The 23,479-nt window shown below is 43.3% G+C and overlaps 3 protein-coding genes across 4 annotated transcripts; 1 reads left to right on the top strand and 2 right to left on the bottom strand.

The window, feature by feature from the left end:
* Positions 1-301: 301 nt before the first annotated feature.
* Positions 302-4,949, bottom strand: LOC100191515 (uncharacterized). The gene is made up of 8 exons (NM_001136947.1): positions 4,788-4,949; positions 4,635-4,662; positions 4,435-4,549; positions 1,833-2,145; positions 1,669-1,729; positions 979-1,519; positions 851-902; positions 302-669 (listed from the first exon to the last, which is right to left on the bottom strand). Exons 4-7 carry the CDS (start codon positions 2,130-2,132, stop codon positions 860-862), a joined length of 945 nt encoding a protein of 314 aa, NP_001130419.1. The 5' UTR covers positions 2,133-2,145; positions 4,435-4,549; positions 4,635-4,662; positions 4,788-4,949; the 3' UTR covers positions 302-669; positions 851-859.
* Positions 2,122-4,957, bottom strand: LOC114574129 (uncharacterized). 2 transcript variants are annotated; one of them, NM_001369616.1, is made up of 6 exons: positions 4,788-4,957; positions 4,635-4,662; positions 4,435-4,549; positions 3,380-3,534; positions 3,046-3,111; positions 2,122-2,944 (listed from the first exon to the last, which is right to left on the bottom strand). In NM_001369616.1, exons 4-6 carry the CDS (start codon positions 3,530-3,532, stop codon positions 2,258-2,260), a joined length of 906 nt encoding a protein of 301 aa, NP_001356545.1. In that variant the 5' UTR covers positions 3,533-3,534; positions 4,435-4,549; positions 4,635-4,662; positions 4,788-4,957; the 3' UTR covers positions 2,122-2,257. The 2 variants fall into 2 exon arrangements, with proteins under 2 accessions (NP_001356545.1, NP_001356546.1); NM_001369617.1 differs by having other exon boundaries at positions 2,169-2,944; positions 3,046-3,534.
* Positions 4,958-15,378: 10,421 nt separating this feature from the next.
* On the top strand, positions 15,379-16,596 carry LOC100275179 (uncharacterized). Its single transcript, XM_008661518.2, has 3 exons — positions 15,379-15,433; positions 16,304-16,357; positions 16,445-16,596. The coding sequence occupies exons 1-3, from the start codon at positions 15,379-15,381 to the stop codon at positions 16,588-16,590; spliced, it is 255 nt and encodes an 84-aa protein (XP_008659740.1). The 3' UTR covers positions 16,591-16,596.
* The last annotated feature ends 6,883 nt before the right edge of the window (positions 16,597-23,479 follow it).

The raw sequence follows: 23,479 nt of genomic DNA, 5'->3' as shown, positions 1-23,479 counted from the left end.
CCGCCACTACAAATCATGGATTTCTACTGGCGGTTTTCTTAAGGAACCGCCACTAGAAATACGATTTCTAGTGGCGGTTTTCTTAAGGAACCGCCAGTAGAAATAGCACAGTCGGTGGATAACCGGATCCGTCTGTAAAAATATATGGGTGCCGCAGGCTTTGAGCCTTTTTGTACTAGTGATCCAGTTTAGTACAAAACTAAATACATACACGAACTCATACCGGTGACATTTTTCCGTATGACATTCAGTTTGGGGCAGATTGCATACACGAACACATATAAGAACAGTCACCATGCATACACGGCATACAAGAATGCATACATAAGCAACCAGGTTATAAACAAGAATGCATACAGAATGCATACAAGAACAGTCATCACCATGGTTTTAAACCAACAATAGAAGCATATCTCAAAGTTCAGCTGCCATTCAGTTTAGTGCAACTGCCATACAAGAATTAATTTAAACTAGCAATACAAGAACTATACTGAACCATACAGGGCATCATTTCTCATAAGGTAAATGGTTCTCAGTGATCTGCTTGTCCAGGAAATTACTGGGAAAATCATTCCACCAACAGATTAGTGCAACTGCCATTCAATTTTCCATAGGTTAGAGCTGAAACTGAACTACAATCACCATTCACCATAACAGAACTGCAGTTGTCTGAAAAAAGATAACATGCAACTAAGATTAGTACAAGGGAACAAATAACAACTATAGTATCTAGAATATCTCAAAGTGTAGTAGCTTAAATGATCTCAGCAGAAAAATATAGCCACTGCCAACTAGCTCTAGGTGAGAAGATTGTAATTTAAAGTAAAATTTAAAATAAAAAAGAACATACCAAATTTGCTCATATCATTTGTTCAGGCCATGCATCACTACCACGAAGCAACCTACATTTATAAAAATGATATTATATGCTTGTAGTCTACAATATTGCATGCTTAGTAGATTCAAGTTATGGCATACCTAATTTTGCGCTTGAGCCAAATTTCTCTAACATCATGCTCTGTTGTTGTTAAGAAAATTTCTCGGTTTGTCACAGATACGAAAAGCTCCAAAGCATATGATTTGTCTACTGCTGTTAATCCATCCATTCCTTTCAATTCAGCCTGACACTTGCTAATAGAAAATTGATCCTCTTGCCTCTTATGTTCTTTAAGAGTTTCAAGTGTTTCTGTATTTTGGATCTTTTTAAACTCCACATAACTTTCAAGAGCTAATCCAACATGGCTTTGCTTACGCTTTCTCCCACTGCCACCTTCTCTCTGGCTTGATTCTTGATTAGATGGGACAAATTGAGCTTCAGTGGGTTCATTAGTATTGACTCGGACAGATTGAGCATCACAAGATAGATTGAACACACTTGTGGTTTCTTGTCCATCCAAATCAAGTGAATTAGTACTCAAAGGACTGAGACTTTGTCCAGACACACTCCTGGATGGAGCTGAAGGTGGAGGAAGATCAACAGCGGTTGATGTGAAATTCAACTCTCCGGTAGCCACACTACCTATACAAAATTAAATGTAGCAGAAGTATACAAAATTAAATGTAGCAGAAGTATACTCTATTGTGAGAACCACTACTCAAGAAATTAAATGCAACATTAATTATTAGTAACAAAAGAGAACATATTATTAGAAGTATACACACACGCACCTTCATATAGCCCTTCTAAACTGTAAAAAAGAGGGAATGGCCTATTGCGAAACTTTGATACCTTTGGGTGAGCCAATTAAATGCAACATGAAATATATTATTAGTAGCAAAAGCGAACATATTGAATGCACAAAGATAGAATTATACAAAGAAAGTTTGCTTACGCGAATCAGCCTTGGCCAAACTTCTGGTTCAGCTAGTACCATGCATAGGGTGTCATTCCAACCAACCCCGCTTTCTTTTCTTGAATCCCTTATTGCCTTGTAGTATCCTTTAAGCTCTCTCTCCTTCTCTTGCAGTTGTTGTTTAGAGAAATGAGCTAGAGGGAACTTTTCATTGAACTTGGTAGTGATACTATTCCATCCATCACGATTCCAACCATTTTGACCTTTGAATTTTGGATTATCTTTGTGATCATGCATCACATCGACTAAGCCTTTCTCGTACACATTGTTCCAAATCATCCTTTATTCAAAACTGAAATTGTGGAAATAATAGTACATAACTAAGCAACTTTATTCATAACTAGCTACATGACAAACTACAAACCATAAAGACTTCATAAGTAATAATAGTAGGCATCACACATCTATATATTGTAGGAAGCCCACATCTGAAGAGCGATCTGATCTCTTAGAGCGCTTCCATCACTTGATTCTGTGTCATTGAGATAGTTGGTATCTCCCTCTGGAACATCAACATATTGACTTGGAGAGATGTAATTTGGTTGGTTGTCAAGCCATCTTTCGTCTCCATTTTGCCCTCTAATTATGTTGTGAAATGCAACAGTTGCAGCTGTGATCTTGATTTGGTTCTCTATGGGATGAAATGTGCCTACTTTTAGAATCGGGAACCTTTTCTTTAGAACACCGATGGCCCTCTCTATATGGTTACGGAGAATTGCATGGCGGTGGTTGAACAACTCTCTGTAGTTCGCATAACCACTTTGTGATGAACGACGCCTCCTAAACTCGTTGAGATGGTATCGAACCCCTCTATACGGTGCAATGAAGGATGACGTATTTGCATAACCACCATCTACTAGATAAAACTTTCCTTCTGGCACACTAAATCCTTTGCTAATAGCAGATCGAGGCACCCCTGCATCTGAGGCTGACCCCTCCCATCCACATGAAACAAATGTGAAATTGAGGTCGAAGTCCCAGGCTACCATAACATTGTGTGAAAGAGTTCCTTTCCTGTTTCTATATGGAGGGGCCCTATGTTCTGCTATGGTGATGGGTATATGTGTACCGTCGATTGCACCAATGCAGTTCTGCAAGGAAGAGAATAAGGAAAGATATTGAGGCCATGTGGCAAACTGACAATGAAAGGGAAACACTTAAGCAAATTGTGTGTTTGGAATTGATAGCTCACCTGAAAAAATGGCATGAACCTAGAATCTGTTGCGATTTTTGTATGAGTGTGGACAGAGCTAGGAAGCTTCACAAAACACTGAGTTAGTGTGGGAACAAGATCAAATACTTCAGATATTTTTCTATGGATAGTCTCTCCACTATGTTGAAAAGCCTTCTGCAGCATTTGGTTACTAGCATTGTGGGAGATCATGTACATGAACATCCCAAGTTGCTTGTGTGTCTCGCAGTAAATTGTCTCTTCTAAGAAAATTTGATATGGTTTTGAATATTGTTGGCTCCATTCTAAACTCGGATTTGCACCAACTCTCATGTCCTTTAAGAATTTCTCTAACCTTTTTAGCGCCAGTGAGTGAGGAGGTGTGGATGGGCTCTTTCTCTTCTGAGAGGTATGGAATTATAGCAGGGAGAATAACAAAGAACAACTCATCATCGTCTTCTTCCTCATCTAACAAAAATTGTCTAACTTGCTTCTCCCAAGAACCCATATCTAGAGAAGTGGAGATAGCTCTTATAAGGATCTTAATCATGCAAAACATGGAGATAATGCAAAACATGGAATTTCTGCAGTTTGTAATACTACCAACGATTGTTATTTTCCCTACAAGGCACACAATTCGGCCTTGCCCTACCTGTACCCATAACCAATTTAATTAGCTACCACTCGACCTAAACTATGAAAACAAGGACAACAAAGCAAGGACGTGACTAAGGCTTCGGCATGATACTTCCACCTAAACTATGAAAAAGAAGAAATTGTTGCTCATGGGTCATGGGTTAAAGGACAGTGTTGGCTTGCAGTCCCAGGAACGGTGTCAGCCATCAAAGAGATGTTCATGAAGACAACCAGCCACCAGCATATGCTCAACTACCACTTGCTTCACTTCACCTCCATGTTTTCACGTTGGCCAATACTAAGGTTGAGCATCTGTCACACATGGTATAAAAAAACCTACGGAAACTACAGTAGTTGTAGTTCAGTGATGGTAGAAAATGTCCAGACGGGCACCGACAGGCCCATATGCCTTCCTCCAAATCCAATACGGCCATGTCAATAGGAAAGTAATAAGGAACTCGAATTGTTGTTTCTATTTTATGCCAATGCGTTCGTCTTTATTCTACTACCCAGGACTCATCACTCACCGGCAACATTCTGACCAATAGATGAACTGGCATTGATTGATGCTAGCGATCAGTTGTGAAACTAATCTACACACCTCCCCAATCTTCTTTTTTTTGACGTAATGACCTCCCTAATCTAGATATTACGAGCTGTAAATTTCGGTGCTATTATTGAAAAAAGGACAATGCAGTGGTGGGATACTTCCTGTTCGGGTTGGCGGAGGACACAAAGGAGCAGGTCCAGATCTGAAGGTAGGTAGGTACTAACCTCACCGGAGCTTGATCTTCTTCTTGTGGGTGACAATGGCGGGAGGCTTCCTGTTCGGGTCGGCGGTCTGCGTGGCCTTGGCGTCATCCGGCACGAAGAGCACGGCGTCGATGCCCTGCACGGAGATCCTGTCGTCGGTGTAGATGTCCGGGTCCAAGAGGTAACGGATCTTGTGCGGCAGAAACCAGAATCAAACGTACCTAGTGCGGCAAGCGCAGGGTGTCGTAGCTGGATCAGAGAGGCAAACCAGAATCAAACGAAGATGCAGGTCGGCAGAAACCAATTAATGAAATTTTGCTAACCCCCGCGACCCCGGCTTAACCCCTGCACCCCTGGCTCAGAAACACGCGTACCTGGCTGCAGTAGAGTTCTACTGCTGCAAGAGCTGGAGTGGCGTTGGAGTTGTTCGGTGGAGCGGCGGAGGCGCTCGTGGCGTTGGAGTGGTGTTGGAGGCGCTCAGGGCGTTGGAGCGTTGGAGCGGCGGAGGCGCTCGTGGCGCATAGCAAAGACGAGACGAGGCGGCGGAGAATCGCCTGGCCTCCTAAGGCCAGGGTTGTTTCCGACAGGAAAATGGGACGAATCTCTGCACGAGATTGGGCTGCCAAATGACACACATGAATAATCCGAGGACAATCTTCTGGTGGGCTTTCTCCCAGGAGAAAAGGCCAGGAAACCGGCTGGATTTTTTGCTGCCAAACTAGTCCTTAAGGAAAATTACTTTATTTTCTCTTGGAAAAATATAAATCCAATATAAAAAATGAAGTTTCCAAACTAGTCTTTGCATGTTTTTTACATAGAAGGCAAGTAGAAACATCGGTGTACCAACATATTCTTTACATGCTAATTTTGATTTTGGTAGCCATACATTCTTATAAAAAAATGTTACACATAAATATATTACGTAGGGAAGCATCTTATCATGTTCATGTATGTGTGGAGCACCAAAATAGGCAGGGGAATGGTCCGTGCGCGCACAGAGCCAATTAGTGTTCCGAGTTTCTTGCTACGTTTGTTAGCTAAAACCGTGGGATTACCTGGGAGAACGACTTATAGCAGATCCAGACCTCCCCTTTATATAGATGAAGGGCTACGACCGATTGAACCCCCACAATCGATCAAGTCAAATCTATTTATCAGTTTATCATTTCGTTTTTCCAATTCCTAGGAGTAGGAGTAATTTAGCCTTAGGATTAGATCTGGTTTAGTCTTCCACAACAATCTCTACTCGACTCTACGCCGATTAGACGAGCATCGGGCGGCCTGTCGACCTGGAGCAACCCCTTGGAACTCTCCCCCTCGATGGGAACTCTCACAGGGCGAGTTCTAGGGTTCTTCGCGAAGAAGAAGACCCTCTGAGCTATCGCAGACCGTTCGGCCTCAAGCGCGGACCATCCGGAAGTGTGCAGAGGAGGAGCCGCTCCTGCACCAAGTCGCAGATCGTCCGCTCCTCCACAGAGAGCCCCGCTAGGCGGCCCGTTCCCGTGTTTGGCACCCGGATCAGTGCCAACACACTTTTTGGCGACTCCGCTGGGGACAAGGGTGTCTAGATCTACTAAAAATCGGCCCACAGATGGTCGGTTCCAAGGATCACACCAAGGTCTCCATCACCAACATCATCAAGCTGGCCATGGAGGCACTCCCCGCTGATGACCAAAGACCCTTTGAGGACCTCGTGAAGCGCGATGAGAAGGAGGTGAAGCGGCAATGGAACGAACAACGCGACAAGGAGGAGGCGAAACTGCTACATAAACTCACCGAACACCGCAAAGAGGCGGCAGAAAAGTACTTGTCACACTTCACGTTGGATCACCACCAGATGATCATCCATCTAGGGGAGATAGTTATGGAATCTCTCCTACCTCCGCTTCAGGATCCTGTTGTAAGTGCTCTAGATCTATCTCTTACGACTTTCATGGATCAACGAGGAGATCAATTAAAGGAATATGTAGATGAATCTATTAAAATGCATATACGTTCATATGAGAAATCAACTGCTCCTAGTTTTCCTTCGCATGAGTCTAATACAGAGCCACCCACACCAAGCACATCGGCAACAAATGGGTCACCCTTGGTCCAGCCATCATATGGTATGCCGATGCACTCGTTCATGTCACCATCACAGCCATCGCCACTAGACACGCGGTAGGTTCTGGACGCAGCCGGACCGTCCGACATATTTTGCTGGACCGTCCGACCCGACACAGGTCCACACATAGATCGCTCAGGTCGCACCATGCATGGCCAGATCATCTAGGTACAACCCTAGAAAATTCGGTCCTATCGCGTACCGTCCGGTACATTACACCAGACCGTCCAGATATGTCGCAGATCGATCGGTACCTTATGGCAGACCGCCTGAATACGTCACGGACCGTCCGTTACCTTATAACGAACCGTTCGGATATGTCGCAGACCGTCCGGATATGGCATGAACCGGCTGGCGTATTACGCCGGACCGTTCGACTCTACATGAGTACACGTGTAGACCACCCAAGTCGCGCCATATATGACCGAACCATTCGGGTATAGCCCTAGACCATTCAGCGCGATCGCGGACCGTCCAGCCCTTTACGACGGATGGTCTAGGTACGAGACTACCTGGGCAGCACCATATACGGCTAGACAGTCCGGATATACCTTTGGCCCGACCGTGGACCGTCCTGCCCCTTACACCAGACCGTTCGGGTATGTGTATGCAGAATTGAGAGCTGCACAATACACACAGTCCCCAAACTCATCGCAGCAACATTATGGTGCCCCACCAGTAGCACATTATAACCATGCCATACCACCTCATGGACACATGGTTGAATATTGTTCGACCACTAGAGAGTCTGAGAGGTATAGGACAGGAGTTGGTCACATTAATAGGACACCTAACACACACCTCAGACGTCCCTGGGAGGAAAGCCGACAGAGTGATGTCAGGCAACCTGAGATTTCCACCCACAAACTTAATGGATGGTCGCTCGATGGCGGAGAGGATCAGAGACGAGGTAGCCGGGATGTTCAAGGACAAACTCGGTGTTAGTGTGTCAAGTACAGGGCAATTGTATCAGAAGCCTTATACCCACCAATTTGACATCGTGCCATATCCACAGGGGACTAGGATACCAGACTTCTCTAGATTTTCCGATGAAGGTGGGAAAAGCACGCATGAACATATAAGCCAATTCATAGCACACTTGGGAGAATTGGCTAATCGGGAAGCCTACTGTGTTCGTTTATTCTCGTTGTCCCTTGTTGATACCGCATTCGCGTGGTACACAGCTCTGCCACCTAACTCTATTAACTCTTGGGAAGAATTAGAGCGAAAATTTCATGAACACTTCTTCTCAGGAGAACATGAGTTAGAATTAGCTGATTTAGCTTCAATACAATAGGGGCCTGAAGAATCGGTTAATGACTATATCCAGAGGTTCCGGGACACTAGAAACCGATGCTTTCAGATCCATATCGCGGAAAAACAACTAACAGAGCTGGCCTTCAATGGGTTGTGACCTTACTTAAAAGAGAAATTAGATGGTACTCAATTCTTTTTGTTAGTACACTTACACCAGCGGGCTTTGACCTATGAAAGCCTAAGTAAAGAAACATCAATATCGGCTAGTCATAAGATGCATCTAGTAGGGTGCGATAATTCGGACGATGAATCCACAGATCTATTTACCGCTGAACTTGTTTGGCCAGCACAGGCTAAACCTTCTTCATGTTCCTCTTTACAGTCGATTCAAAAGAATCAGCAAGAAGAAGTTAAATTTACTTTTAATGTTGCCAAATGCGATAAAATATTTGATGAACTGTTAAAAAATGGCAACATTAAATTAACGCATACTAATCCTTCTCCTGATGAATTGAAAAGACGTGCTTACTGCAGATGGCATAATTATTTTTTCCATGCCACCAATGATTGTAACATTTTCCGAAGACAGATACAATCGGTCATAAATGAGGGTTGATTGAGGTTTTAGGAGATGCAAGTGGACACACAACCATTTTCTATCAATACAATAGAGTTAACAGGCAAAAGGGTCTTGGTTCGACCAGAAGTGGCCGATAAAGGCAAAGGAAAAAACATCGTTATTGGTGATCCTTGCACGTCGAATATATCACAAGGAGGAATTGCTCGGAAAGCTTTGGGCAAAAAGACTAATAAGTCCAGAGGCACCGGGGGGAAGACTCAATCGAACAGTCGAGCAAAGGTCCTTGCCGCGAGCATAGTGGATTGTCTAGCACCTGCGCGCAGATGATCCGATGATCATGCAGTCGGTCCGGCCAACCAAGCCGGACAGTCCACCCATGGACAGAGGCACCAGCCTCCACATAAAGCAAAGAAGGGGATGCAGGGGCAACACACATGTAACGCACTTGGTTGGCTATTCAAAGTCGGACCTACTTTTGATCAATTGCTCTCCAAATATGCTAGCAAGAAGACAGTTCTATGCAATCGCCCAACAAAGAAACCCCGGTCACCCACTAAAACAAAACGGCCGAGTAAAACGACCCGAAAGACGACGCCACAAACATCGCCTATTCATTCTGTCATGCCACGATGCATTCCACCCACCTACTCATCGTCAATGTATTGTCCTGTTCAAATATGGAATGGTACGATGATGAACCCATGGTACATGTGTACTCCCTTTGTCTATTCAGGCTGGGGGACACCTCCATTCTATTCATTTCGATCCATTGATCAAATGGTCACGGCCGAGAAAGATGCAATCCTAAACGACATTTATGCATTGGGGCTCTATTGAATGATCACCATATTGGATTGGAAAAGCTAGTGACTTGCATCAGACTTAGTTCATATGCTTTTGGTTTGTTAACCTCCACCCAAAGGCAGGGGGCATATGTTGAGAACCAAAATAGGCAGGGCGGACGATCCGCGACAGTAGCGCGGACGGTCCGCGCGCACACAGAGCCAATTAGGGTTCCGAGTTTCTTGCTACGTTTCTTAGCTACAACCGCGGGATTAGCTTGGGGAATGACTTGTAGAGGATCCAGACCTCCCCTTTATATAGATGAAGGGCTACAGCCAATTGAACCCCCCACAATCGATCAAGTCAAATCTATTTATCAGTTTACCTTTTCGTTCTTCCAATTCCTAGGAGTAGGAGTAATTTAGCCTTAGGATTAGATCTAGCTTAGTCTTCCACAACAATCACAACTTGACTCTACGCCGATTAGAGGAGCACCGGGTGGCCTGCCAACCCAGAGCAACCCCTTGGAACTCTCCCCCTCAATGGGATCTCTCCCGGGGCGAGTTCTAGGATTCTTCGCGGAGAAGAAGACCCTCTGCTCTATCACGGACCGTCCGGTCCCCAGGCGCGGACCATCCGGAAGTGTGCAGAGAAAGAGCCGCTCCTGCGCTAGGTCGTGGACCGTCCGTGCCTCCGCAGAGAGCCCCGTCAGGCGGTCTGTTCCCGTGTTTGGCACCCGGATCGATGCCAACAGTATGTTAGTGTATTTTAAATTCACGCAAGGTCCATGAAAAATCTACATATATCATCAATGCAAACCCAAAATAAATAAAATTAGATCTAAAAAAGATATTGTCATTTTCAGCATGTCTTTTTAAAGAAATTTAGATTTTACTTCACCGTGTTAAAGAGACACGACCACAAACATTCATCATCATGTTCCTCTCACAAGTTCCTTATGGCATGAGATAACACTAAGAACTCATATTCTAGTAAGGGTGATAATGATAACAATGGCGATGATGAAAATCCCTCTAATATAAAACTTGCACAATTCTTTAAATTTTTTAAGAAGTTTGCACTAAACAAATATTTCTAATGAAATACTAAAATCAAAATTAATTGGCTCACAAAAGGCTTATCAAAATTTGCTTGAAAAATATGAAATCTTTGCAAATTTTAATATTTAGCTATCTAATAAAACTGAGCAATACGAAACTAGTGCAAATATTTCTACCAATGAACAACTAATGGAGAAAAATAAAAAAACTAAAATCAAAATTATCTAGCTCTTGTGAAGCCTATAAAAGTTTGCTTGATAAAATGGAAATTATTAACAAAAATAATGGTGAGCACTAACAAGCATGAAGCTATAGGTAGCACGCATGAGGTGCCAAAAATTGAAATATTTAAATTTGACAAAAAGAATGCCTTTACTTCTTGTAGTGATTTATTTATTTTAGACTCATTCCCTTGCAAACAAGTTTGTGTTGAGAATGTAATTGCAAGGGGAAATGAGAAACTCAAGCAAGAGAAGTGGTTGGGCTCACTAAGGAGTAGATCAAGGTAAAAAGGCAAGATGAAATCAACCCACCCTTATCAAGATAACACTACTAAAGGAGTGAAGAAGCTTGATAAGGGAGAAACTACAGTTTCCTACATATTCCACAAGGAAGGACAAAAGCCCTATTGTAAGGAGATAAACCTCGGACCATTTTGTTAAAGGTTTTGGTGTTTGATGGTCAACATAACCATTTGGACTAATGTGTTTCTCTAGTATTTTATGTTTATAGTTCAAAGGATACAATGTGGACTTGGACGAAGGTAACAATGTGATCAAGGATATCAACACCTCAAACAAGACATTAGATAACTCATTTAATATTTATCAAGATTGTGCAAGAGTCCAAGACACAAGACAAAATAAAACAAAGAGAAGAAACACAAAGACACGAAGAATTCAACGTAGCAGAGGGTAATGGACATGTTTGGTGACACACTGGATGTCACAACATATTGGTACTATGGCTGAATCAAGGACGGAGCTAAAGACTTAGTGCACCTAACCTTCCAGTGTACACCGAACATGTAGGCACCGAATAGGACACACAAAAAACACAACAAAGACATGTCCTGTTAATGGCTAACTGACGTGGATGTCACCGAACATGTCCTATGGTACACCGGACATGTCTGGTGCGATGCAGAAAAGTCGTCACGTTCCCAATGCCTCTTCTGAGTGTGGGGTTTATAAATACCACCCCAACTAGCCATGTTCAAGTGGGGGAGCTTAGATTCATTGCTAAGAAGTTAAGACTTTATTCCATAGCTCTTAGACACCTAAGTGCTTAATAGAATGACTCAATTATTAGTTTAGGTGCTTTGAAAAGTACTTAAATTAATTAGACTGTTGCTATACACTTCTTTTAGCTTAACCCCTAGTGAGAGAAGTGAGGAAGTCACATCAAAGCCCTTGGTGCTTACACGTACCATTTTATCCCTTAGCACTAGCGCGTGTTGTTGTAATTATACCGAGTGGGGTGTGAGTCTAGCGAGATCATGCCAACCACGTTTGTGGTGTGGTCGCTAGCATGTACCAGAAGGAATAAGGCCCATGGCATTTCGACCAAAGCTCGATAGTGGAGACGGAAGGGCGCATCCGAGAGAGACTAGAAGTGAAGCACCACTTGCTCATGGAGTAGATCCACGACTATCTATGGAGTTACCTAACCGGGTGATTGACCCTTGTGTGGGCTTCGCTTTACGTGGGGGAACCTACGAGGATTAGTAAGAACCTTACATGGTTTTTGATACATTGGTTAAAATACCATCACATCAATGGGAGTTTGCATCTCTATCTCATTTAAGCTTCTACATTTATATTGTTTCCTTTGGTTGTGCACTTTATGTTTCGTAGCTTAGTTATAATCTAGTTGGTAGGACTAGAACCTAGGTTGCATAACTCTATTTTGTGATAGAGATCACAACACTTACAAAAAAACCTTAGTTGCACTAGCTGATGTGGTGGGGCTGGCGGGAATTAAGTTACACCCATCAGCTGCAAGTTAGGCCGATGGGAGTTAACATGGCCGATGAAAATATTCTTGATTCCTATTATGGATAAAGGCAACGAGGTGATCAAGGAGATCAATACCTCAAAGCTAATACATTATAAGATTCACTAAAGACTTATGAAGATCATGCAAGAGTCTAAGACAAAAGACAAAAGACAAAAGAAGCCCATGCAAAGAAACAAGAATATAGAAAAAACACAGGGTTGCAGAGTACACTAGACGTTTTCGATGGCACAACAGATGTTGCACTGGACAGGCGCAGTGCCTGTACTAAAGAAGGGCTCGAAGCTAGATTACACCAAACACGTATGTGGGCACCAAACATTTGCACTACATGACACACATGACATGGCACCTAGTGACCCCTACAACGTGTATGTGGGAGTTTACAAAGCATTGGATGTCTCTAGTGAGGAATAGACACCTCATGTGCACAGTTGTATTCCTTAACGCTTGCGTGCGTTATTATTGTACCAGGGGGTTGTATCTTGCGAGATCATAACAACTGTGTTTATGGCGTGGCCACCACTGTGTAACATAGGGAACAAGGCTCACGATTTCAATTGTAAGATCGATAGTGGAGACAATAGGGAGAATCCAAGAGAAGCCGGAACGAGAGCACCGCATGTGCGTAAAGAAAGCATGTGACTATATATATAGTTACCTGACTCGGAGCTTGGCCCTTGCATGGGCTACCCTTGCATGGGGCTCCAACAAGGAGTCAAGGAGTAGTAAGAAGCTTGCAAGCTTCTTTATACCTTGGTAACAATAACAAAAGTCAATGTGAGTTTTTATCTTTATCTCAATTAATCTTCCGCATTTACATTTCTACCATTGGTTGTGTGCTTTACCTTTACTAGGTTAGTTATAGGCTAGTTGGTAGGACTAGAACCTAGGTTGCATAACTCCTTTTATGGTAGAGATAGCAATACATAGACAAAAGTTTAGTTGCACATATCAATGTTTGGTTCTCAGCATATGTTTTGTTTAAGAGAAAAATAGAAGCCTAGATTAGCGCAAAAAATATTGTTCTAATTCGCCCCCTCTTATACGACCATGTTCCTTTCAGTGTCATTATGTTTAGAAGTTTGAGTTCGTGTCTCTTACAAATATTTCAAACTTATATGCACACTATTAGGGGAGGTCACTCTATAAGTTGGTATCTTTGAGACTAATACCTACCTCAATCTTATCATATGTGTACTAGTCTCATTGCAAAGAAAATGTAGTCCTTGGAAATAAGCATCATGATGCACATTCTATATGGTCTCATAAAAATCGGTATATCTAAATATGGTATATCTAAATGGATGTCATTATATTGTCTTTCAATTCACTATCTTTTTACATGCTTCTATCCATGCATTATATAGGTTAAACTCTACTGTGCTTTATTTTGCATGTTATGCATATGTTTTACCTTCCATCATATGTATGTATACATGTAGTGGGATCTAAATGTATATAATGTGAGAGTCGAGTTTTGTGATCAAGTCCATGTCATAGGGGGACAATTTTGTAGGCTCACAAAAAATGACCCTTCTAGTGCTACTAATGTATTCCTTTTTGTGTTTGATTCCAAAGGGGGGGGAGTTTGAAGGACCAAAAGCAAGACACCCAGAACAAATACCAAAACCATAATTTCACATTTTTGTATGTTGTGGAAATCAATTTTGGTAGAAAGGGAGAAAATATGAAGGGGAGAGTGTAACCCTATTTTGGAAAATGGCCCGAGAAAAGGAGGAAGTGAATTATGAAGTTTGGATGGCTTACGTTAACAAACCACAAAGGGGACATTTGGCAAGGGCAAGAGAAGCTTTGTATGACATCTTCAAGTGGTATTTTTTTAGTGCCATATAATCTTACATTTGCATTACATATTTGCAAGTATATTGATTCCAAACTTTTAGGCTATCTCCAGCACCTCTAGATTTGATCATCTAAAGGAATATTCTCTGTCTTTTATAGTTCCTTCTAAAAATTATGTTCTCTGTATCTCCGCTGTGTCCAACAACGTCCTAAAAATTTCACCCTCTATAATATTAGAGAAATACTGTTGGCTGCTGGACAATAGCTAAACAAAAACCGTATCATTGTTTGCACTAGGAGCATGCATGTGGTTCAAGGACAGACATACTGCTGCTTGCATGTACACAGTGTCAGCCGAGCCGTGTCAGCTAGATAGCGGACCAACAGAATCCTCCAGTGATAGGATAACGGAGGCGGTGATAGTCCTCTATTTTAGCACACCTTTTACAGGTCGTTATTGGAGAATAAAAGAAACATATAAACCGCTATATTTGGGATTTAGGACTGGACAAAGCCTTACTTGCGCGTGCGAGTGCGAGCCCAGGCTGACGTGATTTTGGCTACAAGACGTTGTCGCTAGTCGGTACAGTGATTTGAGAGTGAAGATAGAACTACGGCAGCTGCTCCGAACAGCTTTTATGATTCTTAATATCCATTTTTGAGACACGATCTTATTAAAATAAGAGTAGCGTCCCTAAAATAATTATTTATAGCGAAGATCATTTCTTAGACATTATTTCTCTGCAAAAGTAGCGTCCCACGGTAAGTGAACGAGCGCCTTCGAAATTCTCATAAACTGAATGGCCGTCTTAATTTGAAGTTCTCTAGCTAGCTTTGTCTGGATCCTTTCATTTCCAATAAATGAGATTTCTTTCATGGACTAGCCTGCTGAACTATTAATTTGAAATTTGTCATTGCATATCTTTTAAAAGTCCAGAAAAATTATATGAAGCTCATCCGATATATACATCGGTTTGTTTGTACCAGTCTCGCGCGCCATGGCTTGTTCTTTTGACTAACCGGAGACCTACCGTGCATTTACCGCCGGCGGTGCGGTCGTCTTTGCTATGAGAGAAAAGTTGCCAACATTGTCCGCTTGTTAGCAGCAGCCACCCAGATTATTGAGGTCTGCTTTCGAAACCAAGCAAACAAAACAAACAGAAAAGGTTGATCTGTCCTACAAACAGAAAAGGTCGTCTTTCAGCTTGATGCCTTTGTCTGTCCTATAAATCTGGCCTCCAAGATCACATAGCTTCGGCAAGCAAGCAAGCAGCACAGCAGCTATAGATAGCGCGCGCTCATCACCAAAGCCGAGAGCCAAGCAGCCAGCTAATTAAGCAGCCAAATTCAGTGCGATGGCGTCGTCCGTCACCAGAACCGCATGTCTCCTCGTGCTCACACTGTTCGTCGTCTCCGCGGCCAGTGGCGAACCTAGGATTTGATCACAGGGTATACGATAGAAAAAATGTCTTATGCAATTTGGTAAACCATTAATAATTTGGTAAAACCACATTCTAATTCGGTAAAACCATATAGAGTACGACGATAAATCTTGATACAAATTGTTCAAATGAAATACATATAATTTAAAGTATAGCTATAGAAGAGACTTACAATATTACTTGTTGATCCTCCTCTTTTCTAATGACATGAATGACTCAATTATATCACATTCATCAACTTAGAAGAAAATATCTCGCTCAATAAACGTGAGTAGACAATCATCCAAAATAGTATCACCTAGCTTATTTCTTGATTTTGATTTCACTATAACCAATGCAGAAAATACTCTTTCAACACTCGCAGTTGCCACCGGTAAAAGCAATACCAATTTGAGAACCAGTAGACGAAGAACCTACGAGTATACCTGATAATCTGATATATATTGAAGATGATATAATCTGATTTAGAGAAGGACTGAACTCACTGAAGGGTGGCGGCGGCAGGGCACTAGGGCGGCTCTCAGACTCTCAGTTTCCGACGCGCGCGGTGGGCTACGGATCTGCAGCGGGTAGCAAGCAGAAGCTAATTATGTTTCACTAATTGGGCTATGTACGGACCTGCGCGCGACGGGCCAGACCAAGGAGCGGCGTGCTCTCTGCTGTGTCATGGGTGATGGGCCTTAGCGTCCACTCGTCATCTCGTCCAGTCCAGATATATTTTTCTTTCTTTTTCCATTTTAGTTTCTACATGCAGCAATACTATTATATAATATGTAAATATTCACTGATTTTGCAGGGTATGCGGGTGCATACCCAGCATACCCTGTGCATCCGCCACTGTCCGCGGCGGTGATCTTGCCCACCTCCCTGTGCCATGGAGCCCGTGGCGTCGGTTAGCTCTGCTATTCTAAACTGCTCTCGGTTGCTGTGGATTATATCATGACAAACCACGAATTTGACATGATTTCTAATTTTACAGCAGGGTTACGTATCGGTTTGGACCCTAACCATCCTGCGTGCATCGGGGCATGCTCAGTTCCTGGGGGCTCCTACACTCACCTTCCCCCCTATCGCGGTGGCGGCCCTGTGAAACCGCTTCCCCCACCGAACGGAGGGAACCCGTGACGCCGCCTGCCTCCCATCACGCGCGCTCTACGATGGAACGATGCACCACGCACAACTGTATCTTAGCTGTGCTTGTATAGTACTCCCTCCGTTTCTTTTTATTTGTCGCTTGCACTATCCAGCGACAAATAAAAAGAAACGGAGAGAGTATATGATGATCAATAAAACTGGAGTAGTACTGGAATGGTGAGAATTTCTTCTGCTGGATGGCATGAACATGTCATTGAATCTTTTTTTTTTAAAAAAAAATATGACATGAAAATGAATGGACTGTGAAGGTCTTTCAGCTCATAACAAAGACAAACGGCGAGGACTGGAAAAAAAAACAGAACTGACGAGAAGAACGGAAGGACATAAAAATAGAAAATAAGTTCTTATGAACCTCTTGCTAAATAAATAAATATGGTCATGTGGGCTCGCTGTCGCGTGAGCCCATCAGCGTCGCGCGAAATAACCGCAATTAGCGGCTTAGGACTCAACCTTGGAAATTGGGAAGCTCTCAAGCATCTGTGTGTCCCAAAATCACAGCCAAACACAAATAAAAAAATCACAGCCAGATACTGATTTCAAACGTTAGAGAAAACATCCTTGCAACCGCGTGCTAGTTAAATCGCAGTCCAAAACCCGAATTATATCACATTAAATTTGGAGTCCTCGATGGCGTCCAAAAAAAAAAGATATCGCCGACCTACTAAAAATGTTTCAGGAGACTATCCCTTCCGTTTACTACGCTAAAAAAATATGCTTCGTTGGGTGAAGTCAGGATTTAAATTTGGAAGAGAAATTAATCAGGGGAGCTGCTAGAGAGATATTTTGCATTATTTACACAGTGATTAGCTAAGAAAATTAGTGGCTTCTATAGAATTAGGGGAGCATTAAGGGGACACCGCCCCGCTCAGCACCTTCCTGTCTTCGCCCCTGCTTAGTGACACCTGACGAACTACCGCTTCTCTAAATTAATTAACTTAGATACGTACTCACATCTAAAAAGGCGTGTCTCCAAAACTAGAGGTTGTTTTTAGAGGTAGACCTTTTAAAGGCCCGCTTCTATTACTGAGGATGAGCCCACTATTGATACATGTAACCCATGTGAGCCCGGTATCGATTCACATAGATGGACTAAAAAACCCTAACTCATCTACCCACCCGCAACACTAGGCATTGACCCATCTTACCTCTCTCTCTCTCTCTTGTCACTCCTGTTGATGGTACTGTTTGATACGTGAGAGCTAGACCCTGAATAAGCATACCACTTAGATGAAGATGGCGGCGGCGACGACAGGGACGTGGTGTTGAAGGTGTTGACCAATGACAGTTAGTGCCAAGCATAATAGGAATCTAGATAGTTCTCATTGGCCAAGTCAATCCCTGTCAGCTTATCCAAAAGCCGACGGGGATTAATTAATCCACGTTGGCTAATTGAGCGTCTGCCATTCGTGCCCAGGAGGGTTGTGATGACTGCTTTGCAAGCGTACTGTAGATAGGCGTCAAGGTAGGCACGCCTATGGAACAAAACATAGGCAGACATTGAGGCCATGCGGATAGTAGAATTGGTACAACTGGTACTGCTATAGCATCGTGATCAGAGGCATCTGTGGTTCAAACAATGAGAATGGAGGGCACGACTTAGACTTAGTTGGGGATCTAGAGTCGTACGGGTGCAGCCGCAACTGCACGGTCCCGCCCATGGGTTGGGGATCACGACAACAAAAGGTGTGACACTAGAACATGGACCAACATAGTCAAAACTGTCGTTGCAAGGGTGGAAGATTTGCTGCTACACCCATGGCGACAGTTGTTGGAGCACAAGTTGGATCCAACAGGAGCACCGCTTGGTCCACTAGCATAGATCTGCCTAGTGGGCACTAAGGAGAAGGAGGCATAATGATGAATGTGGATGGTGGGGCATCCTCGGTACCATCATTTATGTTGATCTCTTCAAAGAGGACCAGGGTGTGGCCCTACTTGAAGTCTGGGAACAAGTGTTGCACCTTCAAATTAGAGTCCTTTTGACATAAATTGACATTGGGCTCGCGAATGAGCATAACCATGAGGATGCAATCGTTGACGAGATCCCCCCAACTTGGTGAGGGTGCTAGCCATCGTCTCAAGGCGATGACAAAAGTTGGTGATGGATGTTTCCTCCTATTTGATCATGTAAAAATCAACATAGAGGAGAATACAATATGAATTACATTGGCCAAGGAACTCTGATTCGAGAACCAACCAGGTGATGCATGCGCTAGGATTTTGAAGCATGATCGTCTATTGAAGATTGTTGTCGGTCATGTTATTGATCTAGGTGAGGATGGTGCAGCCCATCTACACCCACAATGAGCGGATGAGGTTGGCCACATCTATGAGGGTGTGATTTATGAGTGCAAATTTGCCCTAAATGATGAGGTAGAGGGTGCATAATTGGTTGTAGTTATTGGTGGTGTGATCCTATTTCATGGGGACAAGCACCTTAATGTTGAAAACAACAAGGGGATGTGCATGCATGAAGGAAAATGGACCATGGCACATTTGATTATGTGTTTTAGTGTTTGATGAACAACATAACTATTTGGGCTAATGATGTTTCTTAGTGTTTATGATTATAGTTCAAAGGATGTGGCATGGACTTGGACGAAGGCAATGAGGTAATCAAGGAGACCAACACCTCAAATAAAGATATTAGAAGACTCAATGAAGACTTATGAAGATTGTGCAAGAATCCGAGACAAAAGAAAAAAGAAGACCAAGAGAAGAAATGCATAGAAAAGAAGAGACACGCTAAGACAACATCAGATGTGTCTGATGGTGCACTGAATAGGGAATCAAATAGGTATTATAGGCTGATGGCTGTGTACAATGGATGTGTATGTGTGCACTGGACACGTGCATTGAATGCTACATTAGATAGAGCATCCAGTAAGCTCTTCAATGTGTATGCGAGATATTACAACACATCAGACATGTCAGGAGATGCATCAGATCTTGCATCGCATACTGTACTCAGAGAGGCTGCAAATGCAACAAAGCCGGGTTACACTCACCCGACATGTCTGGTGTGTAAGTAGGGATGAAAGTGGTCGGGAACATAAATGAGAACGGGATACATCATAAACGAAAACGAACAGGATAAATATGGGAACCGAAAAGCAATACAATTCGGTCAGGTAAATGCCAAAATCAGAAGGGAACCAGAATTTTAGATCGGTAAAATCACACCACGAAACCATATGTTCACAATTTAACAACAAATAAAAATGGCAAACACAAGTCTTAGCTAAACATAGACAAAAGCCACATAAATTCGTAACACACATAGTTTACTATAGCACATAGGCCTTGGCTAACATAAGAAGCAACATAAGTTTGCTAACACAAATAACATAAAGTTTAGAACACATTCATAGTCACTTGCTCACAAGATAAGGAGCCATAAAAGTCACTTGCTCGCATTAGGATCACTTAGCACAGATAGACTAACACAATCACTTAGTCACTTGCTCGGCTCGGCTCGACTCGGTCACATTACGAGCTCGAAGATGTGGCTCGGCTCAGGCTCGTTTAGGCTCACGAGCTGCCACACTAAATTGTATTAAGAGCATAAATTGTATATTTTCATCATATATAAAATAAAAAAACCAAGAAATCCAGTAACATATTTTAAACTATATCTAGCATTGATTCCATAAAAAATAAGAATATATATATATTATATAATAATGTAATAGTGTAACAACAAGGCATCATGTAATTAGCCCGACTCGTGAGCCTGATCGGCTCGACTCGTTGCTTGAGCGAGCCAATCCGAGCTGAGCCGAGCCTGAGCATGCCCGAGCTGGCTCGCGAGCCTCGAGCTTTTTTCTAGCCCTACTCCTAGTCAGTTGCTTGTGGAAGGCCCCTTTAATTTAGTTTACATTCCGCTTGAGCAGTTTGAACTATGTGTTGTCTATAACTTTGGTCTGTGATAATGTTACCTACTCTTTATTATTATTCGAACATTGTGTGATGATGTGACATTTATATAGTCGTTGTGTATGTGATTTGGATCCTGGCACGTACATGGTTCGCATTGAGATTACCTTTTGAAACCGGATGTGACAATGGTGCATCTCTATGTTGTACGCATGAAGAATCTCTTCTACAATGTCTTGAATAGGGAACCAGAGCCTAGAAATAAAGAAATCTTTGAACATAACACACTCATGCGCTTCAGGATTAAGAACTACTTTGCTCCAAGGTAGGCAAACTTAGTTGCGGACCATGTCCCTCGTCTGAACAAATGGAGGAAGGGTGGCATCATCCATAAGGGACACACCAAATTCGAGTGACTTTGCTTCATTGTTAACCAACTCAAACTATAAGACTTCAACATCTGCTAAGTCTTCATCATATCCCACATAAGTGACAAAGAAAAGCTCTTCCTAGACATTGTAAACACAACAAACAATCAACAAAACAAGAAAAAGACTTCTTTCAAAGCTTCATAGTGCCTAGGTCAACAACAATAAGATCAACTGGATGCAAGAAGACCAGTAGAATATACAACTCTTGAAGCACAACATATATAGGTATCTTTGGTCAAAATAACTTTTCAACCATGATGGCCAAACTTCAATGTAACAGCCAACTCCAAAGTTGAGGGATGACATTATAACCATTTTAGGATATCATAGCCTCATGGGATTCAGACCTTTAGAGTAGACCTTCACCCACGAGGGGCTACTATTGGATATTTCACTATAATTAACACATCCCTCGATAATTTACAGTTAACTAACAAGCACTTATTATCAACATAGGCTTGCAAAATCGACTTTGTGCAAGATGTTGCAACCAAGACTTCGCCCTGAAGCATCATCTATGAAGTCCAAGTGCATGAAACTTCATCCATGAACTCCTATAGCTATGGAAGGATGTATGAAGCCTCACTATCATTATTGCATATGAATACAAATATTCTACAAAGACTAGTCAAAAGATCTTCATGATCACTCAAACATGTTCACAGGATAATCAATCTCAAAGACTGGTCAAAAGATATATATGAAGGAAATGAGGAATGATGATATTACTCTCACGTAAACAAACTATTGTAATATGAAAGTCAAAGGGCAAGGAAGTCTTTTTTGTAAATTATGAATATGAGGATCCCCTATAAATACCCATATACTTGTATTGTTCATGGACATGCGAAATTTTATCTAATACATTTTATTTCTTTGTTTCATGTTTGGGCTCATCCACTTCCCAACAAGGTACTCAGAGAGGGTTGTAGTGTCATTAGAGAGGTCAATAAGGCATTGGACGTGTCTGGTGCAATAGCAGTCAAAACAATGTCTACCAAAACTCCAATGGTCAATAACAGCTAGTTATAATGGCTTGGCGACGTGGGTGCATTGGATATGTTAGGTGAGTGCACTGGACATGTTCGAAGAGTGCGCAAAATTTCTATGTCACTTTTAACGACTAGTTTTTGACCTAGGAGTTATATATATTACCCTAATTGGTCATTTTGAGGAGTGTGGGAGCCAAGGAACATATCAAGAGTGTTGAAGCTCAAATAATCACTTTGTGGTTAGTATAGGTGCTTTGCAAAGTGATTAGGTTAGTTAAACCATCACTTATAACACTTTCTTTAGGTTTAGGCCTTATGTTGAGTGAGGTTAGAACACCTCTTACCCTTTGGTGCTTTAATGTACCATTATAGTTGTACCAGATGGGCTTGTATTCTTGCAGGTCACACTAACTGAGTTTGTGGTGTGGCCACCACCATATACTAGAGGGAACAAGGCTCATGATGTTTTGGCAGAAAACTCAATAGTGAACACGGTTAGAGAGCATCTATGAGATGCTACACAAGAGACCCACTTGCATGTGTGAAAGACTTAGTGCTATCCATGGAGTTACCTGACTAGGAGCATGGCCCTCACGTGGGTATCCTTACAAGAGGGGCTCCAAGGAGACGTCATCAAGGACTCGACAGCCCCGACAGCTGTCCTTCCGCCAGGCTCCAGCGCTCCTCCGACGGCCACGACATCTCATGAATAGGGTGCCAAAACCTCTCCGGCTGCCACGACGGCATGTACTTAGGGCACTAGCTCCTCTCTGCTAGACATGTTAGCACACTGCTACATCTCCCATTGTACACCTGGACCCTCTCCTTACGCCTATAAAAGGAAGGTCCAGGGCCCTCTTAGGGAGGGTTGGCCGCGCGGGGAGGAGGGGACGGCGCGTGCAGGCCTCTCGCTCCCTCCCACGCGGACGTTTGTAACACCCTACTGCAAGCGCACCCGACCTGGGCGCGGGACAAACACGAAGGCCGCGGGTTTCCCCTTTTACGCCTGACTCCCTCCAGTTTTCCCCCCTTCGCGCTCCGTCTCGCGCCGACCCATCTGGGCTGGGGCACGCGGCGACAATTTACTCGTCGGTCCAGGGAACCCCCCGGGGTCGAAACGCCGACAATTGGCGCGCCAGGTACGGGCCTGCTGCGTGTTGACGAACAACTCCTCGTCAAGCTCTAGATGGGTAGTCTCCAGCAACCTTTCCAGCCCGGGACGGTGCTCCGTTTCGGGAGTCTTGAGTTCATGTCCCTCGACGGCAGCTACGACATGATACTCCTTCCCCCGCCGCGAGACAGCGACAATGGCGGCTGACAACCCGCCCGCCGGCGGCGGAATCGACGACGTCTTCCCCATGTGGCGGAAGAACAACATTCGGGTTTGTCCCGTCGCCTCCCCCGCCGACGGAGGAGGAGGCGGAGCAACCAAGGCCAAGCAGGAGGCGGCACCTCGTCGGCTGTCGAGCGAGTCGACGGCGCCGGCGCCCCAACAGGGGACACGTCGGGCATCGACCTCACGTCTGAGACGAAGACGAGCGTCGTTTCCCCGCAACACGC

This window comes from Zea mays, chromosome 9 (assembly GCF_902167145.1).
Source record: "Zea mays cultivar B73 chromosome 9, Zm-B73-REFERENCE-NAM-5.0, whole genome shotgun sequence".
Classification (NCBI taxonomy): Eukaryota; Viridiplantae; Streptophyta; class Magnoliopsida; order Poales; family Poaceae; genus Zea; species Zea mays.
Note: the sequence above shows the minus strand (reverse complement) of the source record. Positions and strands in the feature narration are given on the sequence as shown.

Coding starts and splice junctions, on each gene's coding strand:
- LOC100191515 (NM_001136947.1), bottom strand. CDS start 2,132: ATGATTTGGAACAATGTGTACGAGAAAGGCTTAGTCGATGTGATGCAT. Junction 1,730..1,832: donor TTTGGCCAAGGCTGATTCGC/GTAAGCAAACTT, acceptor GCTCACCCAAAG/GTATCAAAGTTTCGCAATAG. Junction 1,520..1,668: donor TTTAGAAGGGCTATATGAAG/GTGCGTGTGTGT, acceptor AATTTTGTATAG/GTAGTGTGGCTACCGGAGAG.
- LOC114574129 (NM_001369617.1), bottom strand. CDS start 3,357: ATGAGAGTTGGTGCAAATCCGAGTTTAGAATGGAGCCAACAATATTCA. Junction 2,945..3,045: donor GGTTCATGCCATTTTTTCAG/GTGAGCTATCAA, acceptor TCTTCCTTGCAG/AACTGCATTGGTGCAATCGA.
- LOC100275179 (XM_008661518.2), top strand. CDS start 15,379: ATGGCGTCGTCCGTCACCAGAACCGCATGTCTCCTCGTGCTCACACTG. Junction 15,434..16,303: donor CGTGCTCACACTGTTCGTCG/TCTCCGCGGCCA, acceptor TGCATCCGCCAC/TGTCCGCGGCGGTGATCTTG. Junction 16,358..16,444: donor CCATGGAGCCCGTGGCGTCG/GTTAGCTCTGCT, acceptor CTAATTTTACAG/CAGGGTTACGTATCGGTTTG.